General features: G+C 34.6%; 1 protein-coding gene across 6 annotated transcripts in view; it reads left to right on the top strand.

Moving 5' to 3' along the window:
• Positions 1 to 16,020, top strand: part of grin2db (glutamate receptor, ionotropic, N-methyl D-aspartate 2D, b) — a 295,775-nt gene that overhangs the window by 257,283 nt on the left and 22,472 nt on the right. For all 6 annotated transcript variants that reach the window (XR_015511125.1, XM_087286723.1, XM_087286724.2 and 3 more), the window contains 4 exons: positions 3,952 to 4,105; positions 6,372 to 6,497; positions 8,588 to 8,817; positions 12,516 to 12,676. Coding sequence is in view for 5 of the 6 variants with exons in the window: in XM_087286723.1 (XP_087142849.1) it covers positions 3,952 to 4,105; positions 6,372 to 6,497; positions 8,588 to 8,817; positions 12,516 to 12,676 (671 nt within the window). In the remaining variant the exon portion in view is untranslated. The remainder of the gene's footprint in view (positions 1 to 3,951; positions 4,106 to 6,371; positions 6,498 to 8,587; positions 8,818 to 12,515; positions 12,677 to 16,020) is intronic.

The following is a 16,020-nucleotide window of genomic DNA, read 5'->3' as shown; positions in this document are numbered from 1 at the left end:
TCAGAGCTGTGGCACAGGAGGCAGTTGCTCCAGACACATGCAATACTGTTGCACTCCAAGATGATCAAATCCATCGACTGGTCTTACACAGAAATAATTTTCCTTGTCAAACGAGAAAAAATCACTAAAACTTTACAGGGGCACAGCAGAATTTTAGCAAGCCTCGGTAAAAAGAGTTCCCTATAAATCTTGTAAATGCATCTTTCTGCTGCAGAAAGTAAATGTACAGAAGCTGCCACTGCATGGGGCTCTACCTTTCCAAAAAGTACAATTTTGCACTATTTATGGGTAGGTAATAGTTTAGCTACCTTCCAACATTTATGTTAAATTTGAGCAAATACAAATGAGACCTTGTTGATTATAACTATATGGTGATGTCTGCACTGAAACTCCCTCGACTGGAAAAAAAAACAAAACACTTCCACTATTGGAGAAATATACACCCATATGCGGCAATTCTGTCTAGAATTAATGTATATACAGTTGAAGTCAAAATTATTACCCCTTCTGTAATATGTTAATTATTGTGCTTTGAGTTACTTTGAGTTACCAGAAAAGTGCTACATAAATGTAAGTTGTTGTTGTTATTATTATTATTATTATTATTGCTGCACAAAGTTCTTATTTATAATTTTTATGCATAATTGAGGTTAGAGTTTAAAGTTTTGCCATAGTCTCTTTGCTGAAAATGTCTTAAGATTAGATTAGATTAGATTCAATTTTATTGTCATTACACATGTACGAGTGTACAAGGCAACGAAATGCAGTTTAGGTCTAACCTGCCGTGCAGTAGCAGCATGTGCAGGATACAGGTATAAGTTATAAAGTGCAGTTATAGAAAAACTATAGTGATATTTACAGATGGATGTACTATGAACATTAGATACAGGTTGTGTTAGCAATGAACAAAGATTTACAATATATGAATATATGTACAGGTTGCTATTAATAATCAGAAGTGTGCAGATAGATAAACATAATTACAGTGTATATGTACAGTGAGTGTGTACATAATTACAAATGTCCTTGAGCAGTGGGTATGTGCAGTTCAAATAAGTAAATCATTGCAATTAAATGTGCAAATGTTAAACAGTGCAGTGATTGTGAGAGGAGTTTAAGTTAGAGGAGAGTAGGGGGTGTATTTGGGGGTGGGGGATGGATGGGGAGTCAGTGAGGGGCAGAGTTCAAAAGGGAGACAGCTCTGGGGAAAAAGCTGTTCCTCAAGGGGCTTTCACACATACACTTTTGTTTCAGAACCTGTCTCGTTTGGCATATGTGAAACCACCGATCACGCTCGGATCAGCACCAAATCAATCATTCCGAGATCGCTTGAATGAGGTGGTCTCGGCTCTATTGAAACGAATTCTGGAGCGGATCGATTGTAGTGAGAAATACGATCCGAGCCTGGTTATATCACAGTGTGTTACGGATATCTAATAGGCATATGGCTATATGAAGAGAGAATAATGAGTAGGGCAGGAGGTCATTTCAGACATCCCAAGTCTCCCGCAAATGCACAGAGAGTCCCGGATGCCCCCAAATGAGTGATAATCTTCTGGAAATTGCCGTTTTCTCGTGCGCGTCCTCAAATATGTCGTGAACCCTTCTCACCACTCCCCACAGCATGACTCTTCAGACACGTCACGCGCACCTTGTCAAACACCTCCAAACCACCAACTCCTTGACAGCTGAGTGGGACTCTGCAAAATAAACCCTGAAACTCTGACCAATGTGAGGAGAGTTTACTCACACGTGACTTGCTTAGCTCTTTTGGTCCGTTTGGAAACTTTGCCGTGTGAAAACGAACTGCACCAAGAACAAAAAGCAACAATGTAACAATAGTAATCTCTGTTTCGCAACAACTGAATTTACAGGTGTAAAGGCAGGGTAAAAGGTGTCTTTCAATACTGCGTGCTCGGCGCAGACAGTGTTTTATCTGGATTTCCTCTATGGCTGAAACAGAGGATACACAGAGGATACGCAGTCTCTAGTTGCTTATGACAGACAATCATTACAAATAATAATAATAATTGCTTTAAAAATGTTTCTTAAGTATTGCTTAATAGAGAGAAGATTCTTTCAACACATTTTTAAACATACAGTAATAGTTTTTGTCTTTGCCATGGTGAGAGTTCATAATATTTTTACTTTTGTTTTCAGATTAAAGTGCATTTTAAAGGCTTTACTAGATTTGTATGGCAAGTTAGGATAATTGGGCAAGTTATGGGGAAACAGTGGTTTATTCTTTAGACATTGCATCGCTTTGCTATTATAAGGTTCTATCTGCCTTCCAAATGATTTTGAGATATTGAGCTTCAAAGTTTATATAGCAAACAATATGTGTGTAACAGTTCCCACGAGGCTTTACACAATGGCCCACGTGAGACGCATGCAACATGTAAACAGTGGTCAGAATAAACAGTGGTATCTCCGTGAATCCATGACAGATATACACGAAAGGGAAACCTGCATTAAGCTTGGAACTGCACCTTCCAACTCATTTTGAAAACAAATGTTGTCTTGCTGGGTAATCCATAGAATTCTCTCCTTTATTCAGAATGTGACTCATGTTCTATGTATTCGTTTTATTTTTTATTTATTTAATATGTATTTTATTTATTTTATATATTTATTTATTGTTCTTCATGGGTGTCACGATGGCGCAGTGGGTAGCAAGATCGCCTGACTGCAATAAGGTTGCTGGTTCGAGCCCCAGCTGGGTCAGTTGGCATTTCTGTCTGGAATTTGCATGTTCTCCCCATGTTTGTGCGGGTTTCCTCTAGGTGCTTCAGTTTCCCCCACAGTCCAAAGACATATGCTATAGCTGAACTGAATAAACTTAATTGGCCGTGGTGTGTGTGAATGCAAGAGTGTATGGGTGTTTTCCAGTGTTGGGTGGCAGCTGTAAGGGCGTGAGGTGTGTAAAACATGTGCTGGAAAAGTTGGCAGTTCATTCCACTGTGGCAACCTCTGATTAATAATTGAATAAGCTAAAACGAATGAGTGAATAATAGTTTTTCATGTTTAAAATATTATTTATTCTTGTGTTTTAAGTTTTTGTCATTATGCTACTTCAGTGTCTTTCAGAAATTAATATTAATTGTTGTATTAATGAGCAAGAAACTTTTTTAATTACAGCAGTTTTGCAAAAACAAGACAAAAACAAGCATTTAGTTTGGGCTAGCTTTTGCAGCAGGACATTGCTTTACGATGCCCTTGATGGGTGAACATTAGCCAGTGGGGGAGTGTCTTTTCTCTGTCCAGGGGTGAATTATTCATGACCATTGTCACTGCCATGCATACAGCGGAGCTGACCCAAAATAGACTTTACAAAATGTAAATCATTGTAAATATTTCTTTGAATGAGAGAACAGAATAATTTTCACATAATTGTGAAGTAAATATTCAAGCCTACAAGACTGGTTACTTAAAGGTCTTCAGGCCCATTCAGTGTGGTTTTAGGACCTTACTTCAGCTACATTTTTTGTTTCTCTCTAAAACCTACTAAACATGTATAATATTTAAAAAAAATTAGAATTTCTGAAGAGGGCTAATAATATTTAGCTTAGTTTTTTTAATTAACACTGCTTTTATTTCATTTTAAAAAATAATAAATAATATATATATATATATATATATATATATATATATATATATATATATATATATATATATATATATATATATATATATATATATATATATACATATATATATATATATATATATATAGTATGTTCTGTAAAACATAATTTGGAAAATATTTGGAAAAGAACAACAACAACAACAACAAAAATCACAGGAGGGCTGATAACTAATGTATTTACGGTTTTACATCTATTTTTACATTGCATTTTGTGTCATTTCAGAATTGGTACAATCAAATAAAATAACAGTAAAGTGACAGATGGAAAAAAAAAAACGAATCCTCTGCTTGCTCTTGTTGCCTAGGTTGTGTACAAGCGGGCAGATATGGCGATCGGCTCTCTGACCATCAATGAGGAGAGGTCGGAGGTGGTGGACTTCTCTGTGCCCTTCGTGGAGACGGGCATCAGCGTCATGGTGTCTCGCAGTAACGGCACCGTCTCTCCCTCTGCTTTTCTGGGTGAGCTGGAGTCTCGTGCCAGCCGTAATGCTTCATCATATTTGACTTTAATCAGTCTCTGCTGCATGTGATTATGATGTATGACTTTACAGGTACCGGTGCGTATCGTTTCAAAGCTCATCAATCAGACTTACAGATCCCTTTCAAAACAAACTATTTATCACATCTCAGTGAGGCACTCCAAAATCAACATTTTCAATTCCTTTTCAATTTTTTATTCTATTTCGATTTAACTTGACTTTTTTTTTTTACATTTGTGCATAATAGTAGCCCTTTTCGCACAGTGAAACCGGTAAATATCTGGAAAATTTCTGGAACGACTTCAACGGTAAATTCATAAAAAAGGTGTTCACACAGTCACGGATGTTTCGAAAAAGACCATTCACACTTTAATTTTAAAATACCAGTAAATTATGACATCACCAGAAATGACCAAAAAACAGCAGCGCTTGTATTTGTAAACATAGAAGGGGTCAGCCGTTTGTGTTTTGTGTAGAAGGGGTCCAGTGGTTTCACTTTTATTTAAAGCTTTATCATTTATGCAGCTGCTTTGTGAAACATCCAGAGACAGAAATTGCTGGTAATTTTCAGGAAAGGTCTGTATGTGTGAAAGGGGCTAGTAATTCATCTATTGCTGAATAACCAGGTTCAATTTTGTTTTTTTATTTGTTTTGTTTTGTTTGTTTTTTGTTTTGTTACAACATTACATAAAAACAATAATTGCAAATGAATATACAATTAATAATAATAATAATAATAATAATAGCAAAAAAATATATACAAGTAAATTAATTGTTTTGTTTTAAATGCTAACATCAGTAGTTTGATTGTTCTTCAAATTCAATACCCAGATAATGCATGAACAAATAAAAAGCATTTATTATTTTATTTGTTATATCATAAAAGCATTTTATTATTCCTTTGTCAGAATAAGTGTCATTCATGCAAAGAGACTATAAATGTTTTTTTCCTATCTTTTCACAAATAGAACAATATTTGAGTTAAATTACTTTATTATTAAATAATTTTTGAAAAGTCTCCTCTAATTCTAATATTTGCTTCATCTCTATCAATTTCATGTTTTGGACAAAGCATCTTATTTCTTCTTTATTCTTCTGCTTTCACCTCCTCTTCTCTTTTCTTTTTGTCTCATCACATCTCTACCCTTTTTTATCTCTTCTCTTCTCTTCTCTTCTCTTCTCTTCTCTTCTCTTCTCTTCTCTTCTCTTCTCCTCACCTCTCCTCTTTTATTCTTGTCTCATCTCTTCTCTTTTGTGTCTCATTTCTTTACTTCTCCTCTTTTCTCTTTTATTCTTGTCTCATCACATCTCTTCACTTTTTATCTCATTTATTCCCACCTCTTCTGTTTTATTCTTGTCTTCTCTCCTTTCTTTTTTGTCTCATTACTTTCCTTCACTTCTTGTCTTTTTTATTCGTGTCTCATCTTGTCTATTCTTGTCTCCTTTATTCTCTTCTCACTTCTTCTTGTCTCTTTTTGTCTCTTCTCTCCTATTCCCTTACTTGTCTTGTCTCACCTCTTCTAACTTCTTTATTTGTCTCCTTTATTCTCTTCTGACCTCTTCTCATCTCTTATTGTCTTTTATTATCTTACCTCTTCTCTTCTCATCTCTTTTTGTCTAATTTCTTCTCATTTCTTCTTCTCTCCCTTCTCTTTTCTGTTCCCTTATCTTCTCTTCTTTTTTGCTTGTGTTGTCTCATCCCTTCTAACTTCTCTTTTTGCCTCATCTTTTCTAGTCTTGATCTCTTCTTTTTTCACCTTTTATTTTTTTCATCTTTTCTGTTTTTTTTATTTCACTTCACTTCTCCTTTCTCTTTTCTTCTTGTCTCACCTGTTCTAACATGTTCTCTTCCTCCCTCACTTCTTCTCGTCTTCTCTATTTTTGTCTCTTTTCTTCTCATCTCTTCTCATCTCTTTTGTTTTTTTCTCACCTTTTCTCTTTTTCCCATCTCATTACTTCTCTTTTTTTGTCTCCTGTTGTCTCTTCTCTTAATTTCTTGTCTCATGTCTTGTTTAATTCTTTTCTGTTCTCACCTCTTCTCATCTCTTCTCGTCTCCTAACTTCTCTTCTCATCTTCTCCTCTCTTCTTGTTTCATCTCTTCTCTTCATTTATCATCTGTTCTGTCCGGTTTTGTTGTTTTCTTTTTCTTCTCATCTCACCTCTTCTTGTTTCTTCTCGTCTTATTACTTCTCATCTCATCTTATGTCATGTCATCTAATTTTTTTTTTTATTCTTCTCTCCTCAGAGCCATACAGTCCTGCGGTGTGGGTGATGATGTTTGTGATGTGCCTGACGGTAGTGGCAGTGACCGTCTTCATCTTTGAGTTCTTCAGTCCAGTCGGCTACAACCGCAGTCTTCAGAGCGGCAAGAGTGAGTCTTGCACGTAACCTTTTAATAAGGGCAAACTTTAGTAGTCCCGAGTGTTGCTTTAACAGAGATAAATGCACGCTGTTTGCTTGTCACTGAGTTCATTCAAGAGATCTAATGGCTGTGTTCACCTCTGTTCTTTATTGGGTTTGATATTTGTGGTGCAGGCAGTTTCTCATGTATAATAAAGGACTGCAGTGCTCTGTAATCCTTTTCTTTCTCTCTTATCTTCTTCATCTTCTCTAATCTCAGTTTTAGTTTATTTAGTTTACTTGTGATTTTGAAGTTTATTTGCGATTTGTTTTGTGTGAAATTTTCACAGTATGCTTTGCAATAAGCTATATTTTTTTTAATCGACTACGGAACAAATCATCATTATACAATAGCTTGCCTAATTACCCTAACCTGCCTAGATAACTAAATTAACCTAGTTAAGCATTTAAATGTCACTTTAAGCTGTATAGAAGTGTTTTTTCTGTATTTTTGTTTATATTTCTTTATTTTTGTTTATATTTTCAATTTTTATATGTTTTATTATTACTATATGGTTATCAGTTACCCCTATATACAAAAAAAAAAAAAAAAAAGAATTCTTCAAATTTATTTATTTTTTATTAAGTGGTTGCAAACAATTTATATGTGCTGAATTTAAACAAGTAAATTAAATTAACTTAATTTGTTTGTTTATATTCAGCTTATAAAAATTGTTTGCAACAATTTCCAATTAACCATGTTTTCAGTATAAATGTGCTGGTCATATAATTAGAATATCTTCAAAAAGTAGATTTTTTTCACTGAATTTGGGTTTTTTATCAAATCTAAAAGAAATAAACAATTGAAATATATCAGAATAAATATAGAATAAATGTATACATTAGACAAGTTTCACTTCTTGAATAAAATTAGGAAAAACAATCTAATTAAATTACCAGCACATATTTACACAATCTGACAAAATTCTTGTCATCGATCCCAGTTGTAAGAGCAACAAATATTAACTTAACTTCTTGTTGATCAATTGGAAAACTGGCAGAAGGTAGTTTTTTTCAGATGAATCATCTGTTGAACTGCATCTCAATCATCACAAATACTGCAGGAGAACTATTGGAACTTGCATGGACCCAGGATTCTCACAGAAATCCGTCAAGTTTGGTGAAGAAAAAATCATGATTTGAGGTTACATTTAGTATTGGGGTGTGGGAGAAATCTGCAGAGTGGATGACAACATCGACAGCCGAAGGTATCAAGACGTTTGTGCTGCCCATTACATTACAAACCACAGGAGAGGGCAAATTCTTCAGCAGGATAGCGCTCCTTCTAATATTTCAGCCTCCACATCAAAGTTCTTGAAAGCAAAGGAGGTTGAGGCGCCCCAGGATTGGCCAGCCCAGTCACCAGAAATTAACTTTATTGAGCAAGTCTGGGGTAAGATGAAGGAGGAGGCATTGAAGATGAATTCAAAGTCTTGCAAGAATGCTTTCTTTGCCATTGCAGATGACTTTATTAATAAGGTATTTGAGTCATTGCAGAGATGTATGGATGCAGTCCTCCAAGTTAATAGGAGTCATACACATAATTAATTCTTTTTCCACCGCACCATGATTTTATATTCTATACTGTACATTATTTCTGTAAAGTTGCAAGACTTTTGTCTAAGCAAAGTCAGACCTTACTGTCCTAATTAAATCATTAAAAATCAAGGCACGATCATATTTTATTTTGGCAAAATAAGTGTAATCTAGAGGCATTTGCCTTTCATATTAGCCACTTCTGATACCAAATGATCACCTAGAAGTCAAGTTAATATTTGTTGTTACTAAAACTATGAAATGCGACAAGACTTTTGTCAGGGAGTGTATATTCACACAAACACACATATATATATATTTTACATTTAATTTAATTTTAGTTACTTTATAACATGACAGTAAGACAACACAAGTTTGGATACTAGAATAAGCATGAACAAATAAAGAAAGTGTCTGATAAATGTCTAATTTATTTTAAATGTTGTCATATAAAATGACAATTTGTTTCAATGCTTTTTTGTTTGCATTGAGCCTATGAACAATTGATCTGCATTTTTCTGTCAGAGGCCGGAGGTTCAAAGTTCACAATTGGCAAGTCGATCTGGCTTCTGTGGGCTCTGGTCTTTAATAACTCCGTTCCGGTGGAGAACCCCAAAGGAACCACTAGCAAGATCATGGTTCTTGTGTGGGCTTTCTTTGCTGTCATCTTCCTGGCCAGCTACACTGCCAACCTGGCTGCCTTCATGATCCAAGAGGAATACATTGACACTGTGTCTGGCCTCAGTGATAAAAAGGTAAGGGAATAAGAGATGCTGTAGATACTGAGCGCTCGTGTTTATCGGTGCGTGTAGATGGCCATATAGACTTTTCATAATTCCTGATGTTGTGTCGACATGGATTTTTGCGATCGACGTTCTTTATGTCTACAGAGACTAGAGTCGAACTGGAAAAAAAAATCTGACTCACAGTAGTTTAAATTGGTCACTAAGTGGATGAACAGCATGAGAAACATTTTCTCACTGTTTGTCTTTTGAAGAGCTGAGTGCTTTCAGAGTCTATTACTAAAATGAGTCTAAAGACGAGGACTCTGAAAGACTATTATGTTGCGTTTGCTTTACATTGTGCATGTAAAGCAATATGTATACTTAAAATAGATTTCATTTGAATAAGTGTGCTTAAGTAAAAATAAATAAAGTATGCTGACTCTTATGAAACAAGCTCAGTATTGCGAATCACATCTTTTACCTCAGCAATTACATTACACGGTTTTATGATAATGCAAAACATCCATACTATTTAGTTTTAACTCTGTTTATTTGTATTATGTGTTGTGCTATCCATCTTACAAAGCAGCTTACAGTATTTCTAAATTAAGAATTAAAAAGAAAAAAAAAGGAAGATAATAAAAGGTGTTAAATTTACAAATGGATGCATTGCCTCTTATGCAAAAAAACATATAAGGTGAATTTTTAGTGTACTTTAGGCAACAATCTGAAACAACTACACTAATATGAACGTATTGGTAAATGGATAATTTCCGTAATTAGTTGAATCTTACAGTGTTTAGAGGTGTACTCTCTGTTAACAGCAACTTACATTGCATTTTTTCTTTAGATCAGAAATGCCCAAAGTAGGCCCCCGAGGCCAAAGTTGGCCTGTTATAACCTTTAATTTGGCCTGTTATCCCATCTGAGAAGATATTTAGAGTGAAGTTTGTGGCAAATGCCTTCAATAGAGATCATCATTTCAATGAACATAACCTTTTTTTTGTTTGCAGGTTGGTTTGTTTAATTGTTGAGCTACAAAAAAGACAGCTGAAATAAAATGTTTCAATTAAATGTTGTGCATAAATTAGGTTTTTAAAAATGTAAATACTGTCACTTGAAGGATAGAGGACAATATACCAGACATTAATGAGAAAATCAAGGCAAAAGAAGGTTCAGCTTAACTCGTGTATTTAGCATTGAACAACATTGTGTGATAAGTGTGTTTATGTTTTAATTGTTGGAAGTTCATTAAAAATGTAAAATAAATATAACTATTAATATGATTAAAGTATTTTTTTTCTATTTATGTTTCAATATTAATAAGTTAGGACATTAACATGACAGCTTTAATGTAATAGTTTGATATATTCACTTTCGTCCCACCCCCCTCAATCAAGTTTGGTTTTTATCCCTTCATAAGAAAAAGTGTGGGCACTCCTGTTTTAGATGAACTGCTATTACTTGTTAAACACTGTGAAAATGAGAGTATTTTAACTTATTTTAATTGGTTAATCAGGTTTGAAGTCACATTTTTAAATTATACAAAGTTTAACTTAAAGGTGCTGTATGTAATTTTTTGACTCTTCTAATGCATAAAAATATGTTTACAGATATTTAAGAAACAGGCTAATTGAACATTCCTGTTTATCTGAAAAAACAATGCTAAAAGCAGATATTCCAATATGTTTTTGCTGCAGTCTGTAATTATGATGACATACTGGGCATAGTGGACATTTTAGCGCCCACTAGGGTAATGTCCATACTACTGTGACATTTGGGTTTAGGGCAGGGGGAAGTGTAGGCAATCGTCCATTACGTATAGTGGACCTGGTCCTGTTCATCATCAAGCTGTGGGCTGCAGCGTGGATTGTCTCAGATATTATGCTTTGAAAATGTCTGTTATGTGCCAGAACGTTGTTTTGGTTACTTTATCCCACCCAATGCCAGTTTAGCCAATTATATTTCAGCACCTCGGGTTGCCTTTGTGGAAAACAGCGCATTTCGCTCATTCAGTCAGAAAGGCTTTCAAAGTGTGTGTCCTCCAGTGGACAGTAACAGCCTTAGAAATGAGATGCAGGTTCAGAGTTCCACATGTTGTGGTTATTATTTAGTATTTAGTTATTTAGTTTATTTTATTTTCAAGATCTGAGGGGAACTATCTGCTTGTGCTTTCAGTAGTAAGGCAATAAATGTTATTTACAATGGCATTCAAACTCAAATCATGAGCATTTAACCTTGAATAAAGCACATGAGGTGTACCTGAGATGATCACAGTTTATCCTGTTGTTCAGCTGCATGAAATAGAAGACGTTTCTTAAATATAAATTTCAGGTGTGGTTAAATAAAAAGTAGGTTTAAATCAGCCTTTAGGGTTGATAGACAGGTTTGCTCCCGTTGGTGTCCTCAATCTGGCAACCTGCGCTTGCGTGTGTTTTGAACCAGGTGTGCAATACCTAGTTCAACCACTGGGTGTCAAACTTACGTACTACACCTTTATTATTTTTTTTACAGTACTAGTGAAGTAAATTCCTACGTACAATTCAACTTTAGCCAACATGCACTAAAAGAATTGTGTCTGATTGTGTTAATAATACTTAAGCATATATTTAAGGTCATTTCTGAAAGAGCAAAAATTATATGATAAATTCTTAATATGCAGACTGAAAGTATAGTTTAAATGTAACTTACTAGCTTTTTTACTTGTAGCATAAACTTAGTCATACCAATAATGACTTATTTAAAAAAAAAATCTAGTCTTATAATCATTAAGGATGCATTAACTTAATTAAAAGTGACACAAAAAAATTGAAAATATTAAGCAGCTATTTTTTCAACATTGTAAATAATTAGAAATGTCTTGTGCCATTTATAAACTCTAAACTTGTTAATGTCACAGTTGTCCAGGCAGTTTTTTTTTCTTAGCCATTTCATCTCCTCTATTACATAAGAAGCAGTTTAATTCTTTAAAATAGCTTATCAAAGTCGACAATACAGACACTTTATACTCTCCTAGTAGCAGCCGAGGGATATGGTATTGATGTGTTTTTTGCTTTATTATTGAGCAGGTCATGCAGTGGTTGTGTTGTAGTGGCGATGCTCATCTGGGTCTGTGAGATGTTCAATAATTCGTCATCCTAGCGTGGAAATGTTCCTTTGCCCTTGGCTCTCAGTGTTGACCTTGAGGAATCTGGAGGGATTCTTGAGGAAACACACACAGAAAAAAACTGTTTTGCTGTCATGCCAGATGAATGCACTTCTGTAAACCAAACAAAATGTATTTGTGTCCCATTATGCTTGTGTCATTTTCAGTAAAGAAGCTACATTGAATTTGGATACTTAAAGCTATTTAGCACACGGTGGCTTTTGTTGGTTCTTGTTTCTAAGCGCCTTGTGTTCATTTTGTAAATCCCTTTTTAAATGAAAATAGTTTCCCCATCTGCTTCTTCGCCATTGTTCCCTTTTGTTAAAAGCAGAATGAACACAACGTGCATATCAGCATTGCTGCTTTGTATATTGTTCAGCGTTTATGATGTATTATATTTGGTTTTGACAGCTGCAGTGGCTGGAGACTCGTTTCTTACATGCATTGGCTGTCATATGTCATTCATGTTTTGTCTTGAAATAATTTTTTCATTGCGCTCTATTGTGAGTCCGCTAATTACTTAGAGAAAACAAATGCAACATCAGTTTCAATAAAACTTACATCCTGTGTTTCCCTCTCTCAGTTTCAGCACCCCACAGAGCAGTACCCCCCTCTGAAATTTGGAACGGTCCCCAACGGAAGCACAGAGAAAAACATCCGCAGTAACTATCCAGACATGCACCAATACATGGTCAAGTACAACCAGAAGAGTGTGGAGGACGCCATCTCTCACCTCAAGACTGGGTCTGTGCTGGCTTTCTCACTCAATTGCCTTCATTCTGATTGTCACACAGCGTTTTCTGTTTCATTTTATTTAACAATCTTCAGTTTAAGTTGTAATGAAGATTTCAAAAGATGTTAAATGAATACTAGTTTATTATTAGTAGTAGTTTATTAATAATAGTAGATTATAATTATAATAATAATAATAATTATTATTATTATTATTATATTTATTATCATTATTATTATTATTGTTGTTGTTGTTATTGTTAATATTATTCATTCATTCATTTTCTTGTTGGCTTAGTCCATTTATTAATCCGGGGTCGCCACAGCGGAATGAACCGCCAACTTATCCAGCAAGTTTTTACGCAACGGATGTCCTTCCAGCTGCAACCCATCTCTGGGAAACATCCACACACACATTCACACACACACTCATACACTACGGACAATTTAGCCTACCCAATTCACCTATACCACATGTCTTTGGACTGTGGGGTAAACCGGAGCACCCGGAGGAAACCCACGCAAAGGCAGGGAGAACATGCAAACTCCACACAGAAACGCCAACTGAGCCGAGGTTCGAACCAGCGACCTTCTTGCTGTGAGGCGACAGCACTACCTACTGCGCCACTGCCTCGCCATTAATATTATTAGCAGCATTTAAAACTAGTCTTACTTTACCCTGACTTTGGTTTGATTTGAACTCATTCACACTGAACAATTCACATTTTTGATTATTTATTCAAAATCATTTCATCAACTAAACTAAAATGTTGCGTGAAAAAAAGTTTAGTTTATAATACATTTTGTTTTATGTTATCACTTAAATTATTTGCTACCCCTTAAATGAAAATTTGCTCAACTTTTATCAAACCTTTGAGAAATTTCTTCATCTACAGAACAGCACACACAATGTTTAGATTTAAAGGGCACATATAATGAAAAATCTATGAAAACATTTTTGTTTGGACATAAATGTGTATAGGTATGTTGTGTCCACATAGTGCGCTTTTCCCTGCTAACCGATATTGACTGGCTGACACAAATTAACATGTCTCAGTATTAACACATATAAACATGTTAACAAGACATGATTTGCAAAGAAACTGGGATCAAAATATCTGTTCCAAATCTTTGTGATCCAACTTCAAGAAGCAGTAAGGGTTAGTTTTTCAAAGCATTTTGATCTATAATATTTGAGCTACATAATTTATAACCACTGGGATCAGAACAGCTGCATAATGTGCACAACTATAAACGAGAACTCTTTAATCACACAATAGAAGTGCTGCTTTGTGGATGTAAATTCAGATTTATTTTGTACAGTAACTTAACAGATTTCTGTACAGCAGCATATATTTATCTGTTTGGTTGGCATCCTGTCACATTTGCCACAAGTAGATGAGCAAAAACGTGAACATTGTAATGAAATTTTTGTTAAATTTTTTAGCTCAGTCATCTTACTGTGTTGTTTGTGATTGTGGGTCTCTGATTCATATGTTTTTTAAACTCATCTTGATGTATTTCTCCTGACATGCAATCATGAATATACTTCTTTGAAATGAAATGTCCACAGATTTGTTGGGACATTTTTATTAAAAGGCATTTTTAATATTAATTTTATATTAATATTTTTTTATTATTTTTATTTAAAGGCACAGGTGACAAAAGAGCTATAATTCCATATGACCAAAAATAATTGACATTTTCAAAAGGGTATAATAAATTATCTGTTTGGTATTTTGACCTGAAACTTCTCAGACACATCCTGGAGAGACAAAAGACTTATTTTACTTTTTAAAACGCCCAAATTGAAGATCACTCAGAAGGCCAAAGGTCAAAAATCTTCAGTTAAAGCGTTTGTTTACCCACAAATGAAAACTTTGTCAATATTTATCAAAATCTACCTAGCACAAATGAAGATATTTTGGTCACATTTTGTTTTTTTAAGGTGTGAGTCTCACCATTAACACCACTTTTGCCTCAACAAACTCATAATTTGCTGCTCATTAATACGGTAGTTATTAAAAGCATAGTTCATCCAAAAACAAAGATTTCATCACCATTTACTTACACTCGAGTGGTTCTTAACATTTGTAAAGTTCTATCTTCAATTAAAAGAAAGAATATGTTTTAAATAAACCAGGAAATCTGTAACCATAGACATCAAAATTATTTGTTCCCCCTATGCATGTATATAGTTACAGGTTTTCAGCTTTCTTCAGAATATCTTTGTTTGTGTTCAACAGGTTTGAAACCATTTAAAGGGGAATAAATAGTGAGTAAAATAAATGTTTTTGAATGAACTATCCCTTTAATGTAGGAAATAGTATTGGGTAGGATTAGGAATATATAGAATAAGATCATGCTGAGGATGTACTTTATAGAAAAAATGATGTTTAAACTAAAGTGTCACCAATATATGAATCAGTTCTAAGAGATTTATGGCCCTTCACTGAAAGATCATTCATCCAAATTCTGATGCTTTAAAAACAGCTTGTAAAATAAATCCATATAAACTGAGCGGTTTAATCCAAGTCTTATGATTAGCCACAATTGCTTTATATAATAGTAGATTTAATTTAGGCTTTGATTACACATTCTGATGCGTAGGAATCAACAAGGTTCATTCTTGTGTGTTACGCAGCACTTCCAAAACCCAATGGGAATTGTTCTCGCGTGTCAACCACGTGCGGTTGAGCTTCTGTTTATGCTCATCAATCAGTGTTTCACAGGGCTCCAGACTACAGTTAAATGGTTGCAATTTGCTGCCTTTTTTCTGCCATGAAACTAAATTTTGTTAGAGGTCGCACTGGTGCCACTACTGATTTGCTGATAAGCGATGACATTCTGTTGCATATGAGATAAATTGTAGAACACACCAAATGCATAACCAAGCAGCGTTACTCCTTTGAACTTTGTGCTGCACAGACCATTTATCAGCACTGTTTAAAAGACAACGCTGCACGAGATAGAGAGAATGTATTTCGCTGGACCATGCGTTTACATGACTACTAAAAGATTGGTAGCACTTTAGTTTTGGTCTAAATGAACAATTTTAGACTATTAAAACAGTATGTTATGACAGTATTAACAAACATTTAACTAACACTACAAGTTTAATAAACTACTAGCTGTTTAATAATAGTTAGTAAGGTAAAAGTCGGGTTTAGGTTTTGGATTGGATTAGGGATAGAGAATGAGATCATACTTTATAACTACTAATGAACAGTTAGTATCTTACTAATAGACAGTTAATAAGCCAGTAGTTAATAGCATGAATTGTGACCTAAACTAAAGTGTTACAAAAAGATCTGTTACAGTCAGTTTTTGAGCTCTCTTATACAACCTATTCATTA

The sequence above is a fragment of the Danio rerio genome, chromosome 16 (genome assembly GCF_052040795.2).
Source record: "Danio rerio strain M-AB ecotype USA chromosome 16, GRCz13ab, whole genome shotgun sequence".
Taxonomy (NCBI): domain Eukaryota; kingdom Metazoa; phylum Chordata; class Actinopteri; order Cypriniformes; family Danionidae; genus Danio; species Danio rerio.
This window is presented reverse-complemented; position numbering and strand designations above follow the sequence as displayed.